The sequence below is a fragment of the Etheostoma cragini genome, chromosome 8 (assembly GCF_013103735.1).
Source record: "Etheostoma cragini isolate CJK2018 chromosome 8, CSU_Ecrag_1.0, whole genome shotgun sequence".
Classification (NCBI taxonomy): Eukaryota; Metazoa; Chordata; class Actinopteri; order Perciformes; family Percidae; genus Etheostoma; species Etheostoma cragini.
This window is the reverse complement of record NC_048414.1, coordinates 3,138,724-3,144,829: the sequence shown is the minus strand read 5'-3', so window position 1 is coordinate 3,144,829 and position 6,106 is coordinate 3,138,724. Positions and strand designations below refer to the sequence as shown.

The window sequence follows — 6,106 nt, the reverse complement described above, 5'->3', positions numbered from 1 at the left end:
TTTAATAATAAACACCTTCATTTACAAATTGCATTTTGTGTTTACTTGTGTTGTCCTTGACTATTGTCTAAATTGGTTTGATGTTCCGAAACACTTAAGTGTGACAAACATGGAAAGGAACAGAAAATGAGGAAGGGGGCAAACACTTTTTCACACCACTGTAAGTTTAAACCAAGCCTACAGCAACGCAGAATATTATACTGTTGTCTGGTAAAGAATCCTTATTTGAAACAGTGCAGAAATTAGAATATTTTCTGTGAAAAATGGAATGTCTTTGGTCTTCAGGTCTGATGTAAAAATGTCTTGCACATGTTGGACAACAGACCTGTGTGTAAAACTTGTACTGGAGGTATCATAGTCTCCTGCAAAGCTACTGTTTTTTATGTAACTTTATACGTTATATATTTATAAATATATCATTTAATTCCTTTTTTTTTTTCAATGTACTGACTATTGGTGAGCAGAACTTAGCAAATATCTACACGATTTCTTTTTAAAGTGCTTAAACTATCAGTGACGTTTTAAAAAAGAACAATTGGCTTTAATGTAAAATAGCACTCAAAACACTTACATTAACACTTTTCCCTGTGAACAGTTCTGAACGTTTGTTAGATTTCTGCACACATTGTGGTGTTGTTGTGTGTATGTTTGTTATGTATGTATCATTTCCATACATGCAGTGCAGCTACAGTGGACTTTCAAAGGTGTAAAAAAAAGACAAAATGACTAACACTAGATGGAAAGTTTTATTATCAACATGAGAATCAATGAAAAGTTCTGTACAGAAGAATAAATAAGACAAAGTACATAACTAAAAATACAAACAGAATATAAATCAAACAAGAGACATACAACAAGAGAAGACATACAGTTGTACAATAAAATCAAATGTCAACGTCTCGCGTCAAAGGGCCGATCAGAAGAGGGTGGTCTAAAGACGAGATTTAAGAACAGGCCGTGAAGTTACCTGTCTAATGGGCAGAGGAAGATCGTTCCACAGTTGAGGAGCTGCCAGTCCCCTTTAAGCTCACACTTAGTTTTGGGGACACTGAGGAGCAGTGTTGGTATATAAGGGTGTAGCAGCTCAAAGATGTAGAGTGGGGCAAGGCCATTGAGGGATGCAAAAGCATGTAAGACACGCAGCAGCGTTTTGAACCATCTACCATCTGGAGACGGGCAACAGAGGACCCACTGTCCCCCACGTACAGCATAACAGTAATCCAGCCAGGCGTGGATTACTGTCTCAAAAAGATGCCTTGGGAGAATTGGCTTTACTGAAGGAAAATGAATGGCGAAAAATTTAAAATATCTAGGTTGAAAGCAGTGTGAAAAGCTCAACAATAAATATATCCTCTGTCATCCCCAGAAATGCTCCTCCTGCCAGAATGCGGTAGAGCCCGAGGCCCAGAGGGTTTCCTACGGCGAGTACCACTGGCACGCCGAGCCTCAGTGCTTCAAGTGCTCCGGCTGCTCTAAGTGCCTGGTCGGCCAGCGATTCATGGCAGTGCAGCGCTTCCTCTTCTGCTCTGTGGAGTGCAAGAAGAAAACCATGGATTAGAGGGCCAAAACAACTCCCTCCATCTTCTCCACAACCACTTGTGAAACCAGGATAGGTTCGGCTAAGACTAGAACCCATGCAGGGAAAACAAATACCAGTGCAGCTGTGCATGGGAAGGGCGGGACTGTGGTTGTGTTAACATAGAATAGAGTGCCTGACTCCTCTGATATAGAGAAGTACCATAATAGTGAGTCCATTTGCCTTTAGGTGCTCTTTACTTTATGTCCACAGCATTGATAAATCCGTCTCAATTAGACACCTAAACTCTTATCTTCCAGTTTATCTGCCTTTAAAATCAGTGGTCTTGTTTCAACAAGTAGATTTTTGTACTGCTTTTCTTGCACTGTTTTCTAACTGAAGAGATTAATTTTGTATTGTAAGAGTTTTTGCAATCCAGTTTTTTTTTTATGTTAAACCTGTGAAATAACCTTTAATAATATCAGTGCTATGCTACTCGTATGGAACCTACTGTTGATTTAATATGCCAACTTTTACTGCTTCCTTCATACAGAAACTAATACTTACTCTCCTCTATGCAGCAATGTTGGCCCGGTTTGGGGTTGCTTTGCTTCCAGTGCACTGTATTCTGTATTCACTGTAAAAAAACAAAAAAACTATCAGTGAGAGATTTGGGAGTACATTTCCCCCATAGTTGATAACAGAAAATTTGGCTCTTGTAGTTGTTTTATTGCACATAATCCAATGAGGTGAATAACAGTGTTTCATAGTATTTTAGGGGAACAAAACAATGTAAACATGTTCCAGTATACACCACCAGCAGTTACCAGTTTATAAAAAGTACCCAGTGCAAACTATTGCTTTCCCAACAACAGGCCTGGAATTAAGTGGTGGTATGTAGAGAGGTGCATGACCGGTCTACTGTCCACCTTGTGTATGTTAATTGGGATGAACAAAGTGAAAACATATATGGAGTTCTATTGGATTGCATTGCCTTCTAATAATGAACTGGTAAGCCTGTGTAATACAGTTCAATCCAATAATACTGCAAACTATATCCTCAGAAAATGCTGTAGAATTGACATGATCTTCAGAAATGTCTGTATAATTCATTTTGTTTGGATCTCCATTACCTTCCAAGTGATTTCTAGCCCTGGGTCCACATTATAATGTACATTAAATAAGTAGGGATTACAACCCAAATAAAACATGTATAATTCTGTATAAATAAAAGGAAAAACACGAACCAATCTTGAAGTGCAGAAAATAAGTGTTCTTTTTCATCCAATTCTACGTAGATCATCCACTGGGCTCCTAAACACTGCCAAGTTGTTGTACAGGAGTGGCATAGTACCCAAGGACTATAAAACAGTTTTGTACTTGTTTTTTTTTTTTTTTTTTTGTGCCATGAATTTTCCCTTTCATGCAATAAAGTGCACTTTAAATTCTATTATATTGAATAATATCTGTTTATACTCTACATTAGCTACAGCTAATTTCCTGTTGTATATTGCAGTTGAGCTTCTAACTTAACAGCTAACTAAAGCCCCTACACAGCTGTGGTCCACCCACCACGTGTTTTCACTTACGCGTGAGTAAGGCCTATGTGTGTGTACAGATCAGAACACGTGATTGACATCTCTCTTGTTAGTACCCCTCTGTTAAGTTTATCGCTCCCGTTTTTTGCCGCCCCCATGAGGAATTCTAAGTAATGACAACAACACTGTTGGCGTGTATCATGGATCCCAGAGTGTGTGTTTTTTGTCCATTGCTAAACCCCTAATGTTAATGTTAGTAATTACACCTGTGATTTCGTGCTACAGCATGTCTTCCATGAAAATGCTCTCTCTGTGTAATTACTGTGGTGTTGCAATTTCTACAGTAAAAATGGACCTACTTATCGAAGTTGGTTCACTGCTGGCTACAAGTTAGCAATCAACCACAACAAAGGCTGTCACTTAAATGGTGCTTTGTGCTAACGTTAGCAATCAAGCTATCATAGATAGCTGAAATGTTTTCCGTCTTCTGTTATTGTTTGTAATGAGAAAAGTTTATAATTTTTATGGATTGCACAAACTTCAGTATGACACAGACGCACCCTGTCACTTGAAGCTTGAATGGCGTTTTGAGCTAACGTTAGCAATCAAACAATCATAAACCGTTTGAATCTGAGCATGCGCAACTTACATCTGCACTCGTCTCACATCGGGTAGTCACAAGCTGATCCCCAACATGGCTTCAGTCTGAGCAGATATGTAATCAGTACATCTAAAACCGTGTGTGGATGTGCAAGGCCTTTAAATACTCCTCATTGAGAAATAGAAGGTATCACAGTTTTATTGAGCCAGAACAGGTACACAATAAGTTTCACTGCACATTGTACTATGCATGATTGTGTGTGACAAATACATTTGAAGTTAAATTAATAACAAAGAGGAAGCGAAATGTTTTTGTCCCATCCTTTTTAGTTTTTCTTAAGAAGTTTTGGAGCTGGTCATTGCTACCCACAATAAGGTTTGATTTAGTGCAAGAAGTCACCACCTTGTATTTACAACCTGAAGGTGATGCACTTTCTCATCCAAACATTGCTTTAGCTTTTAATTATAAGTACAGCTCAGGGTGGACTCTCTATGATGTATCGGCTGTTACACTGATTGGAACCACGTTGTAGGTACGCAGCAGGCCGGCCTTGATGGAAAAACCACCTCAGAGGGGTTCTTATTTTCATTAACTGTGTGGAAACAGTGCACAATTCAAGGAAGCTCCATCTCTGCGAAGCCCTATTGTCTTAAATGGCAGTCAGCCCAAAGCTCTGCTGCTATTTCCCTTTCTGTCAACCACAACTCTACCAGACCCAGACCTGATGTGGCCTAACCGCCTGGCCAGCTCCAGGATCACCCAGTCGCAACCCCTCTCCAACATTCTCCTTTCTCTAAATGCTTGCTTTTCCAGTTCTTCCGTCACAGGAAGTCCGGGCATTTTTTTGGCATTCAGCTTGCAGTGTTGATCTAATAATTAGAGCCTTTGTTTTCTGAAGACATACTGTATACTGTTCCCCTGTTATCTTACATGAGAAAATAGTTCAAAACACTGAAAGCAGTCCAGACAGGGTTGAGGTCTTGTTCCTGTAATATTGTGTGCTTGTTGGAATTTGCATGTGATTTGTTTCATACTTGAATTTGCATTCACACAAATTTGCATTGTGTTAAAGTTTACTGAAGTGGATTTTGTTTTTGCTCTTCAGCTCCTTACTTGCTCGTGGAAAAATGGAGCTGGGATGCTGAACTGTTGATTGGTGTATGGGTTAACTCATCAACACTGAATAATGAGACATGTTTCTGGTTGTCTTGTGGGAGCTAAAGGATGAGGACACCATGTAGCTAACTAATATTCAAATATTTGTTTTTGTATTTTATTTTTTTTAATTATTTGATATTATTTTATGTATATTGTATGTATGTATATTGTATGCTAGTATACAAGGAACAAAAAAGGAAAGAGTCAGAGCACCCTGATAACATACTAAGAAACATAAGAGAGCAGTTCAGGCATGCAAAGAGTCAAAGTACTTTTATTAGTCTCCCTAAGGAGAAATTTGCATTGGACACTGAGCAACTTAGCTGCAAGAGTTAAACACAACGACAAGCACGGGGTTAAAAAACAATTAAAAAAACAAAAACAAATATACAGTCAACATATGGGCTACTCAAGGGCCTGTGCAAATAGCAGATTTACGATTTTCTATACTAAATAAGATAAAAGCCATATTTCAAGGACAAAACCAATTTCATTCATCCATCACAGTCACAGATATACCTTAAGAGAGAAGTGTCTGTAAGTCTATGATAACAGACCAGATCAGAGAAGTTGAGGAAGATATGGAAGGATGCATGAGAAGAGACTGATACGCAGGAAAACAGCTTTAGTTGGGCTATGATGCACACTCTACATGTAGAGAATAGCCCACTTTGACTTTCTTTTTTTCGTCTTTCAGTACATTTTGGGGAGTAACAGCAAATAATCAATACCTCCAAAGAGACAAGTTATTAAGATTGAGAGCAAAATGTCAACTGTAACCCAGATTTCTTCATGTGTAGTCTACAAGTAAATGCAGTTCTGGCTCTTCAGGCTCCATCCCCTTGGGTTAAAAACAGACATGGAATCCTAAAAGCTTTCCCAACCTAAAGGAACATCAGCCACGCCTGCCGCAACTCGACATAACTGGTATAAACAACAAGTCCCCCAACCAAACAGTCTCGGTATGAATGCCAAATCTCTGAAATCGCAATAACTCACCACTCACATTCCTGAGAGGGAGTGAACAGGAGCAATTTATATTTATGGAATGTCATTATGGAGAAGGCCTGGTATTAAAATCTGTGATCCAGCCAACAGGAGCAATCATGTTCAATGATGTGTGTGTGTGTGTGTGTGTGCATGTCTCATGCCAATTGAATGTCACTCGTTATCTCACCCGGTTTTAAGTGCTCATATTATGCTTTTGGGCTTTTTCCCTTTCCTTTATTGTGTTACATGTCTTTTTAGTGCATTTAATCGGTTTACAAAGAGAAAAAGCCCAAAGTCCCCCCC

The 6,106-nt window shown here is 39.0% G+C and overlaps 1 protein-coding gene across 1 annotated transcript in view; it reads left to right on the top strand.

Moving 5' to 3' along the window:
* tes (testis derived transcript (3 LIM domains)) overlaps positions 1–2,962 on the top strand; it is a 15,629-nt gene extending 12,667 nt beyond the window's left edge. Inside the window, exon 7 of the mRNA XM_034879335.1 lies at positions 1,367–2,962. Coding sequence (XP_034735226.1) covers positions 1,367–1,558 — 192 coding nt within the window. The 3' untranslated portion in view covers positions 1,559–2,962. The remainder of the gene's footprint in view (positions 1–1,366) is intronic.
* Positions 2,963–6,106: the final 3,144 nt, after the last annotated feature.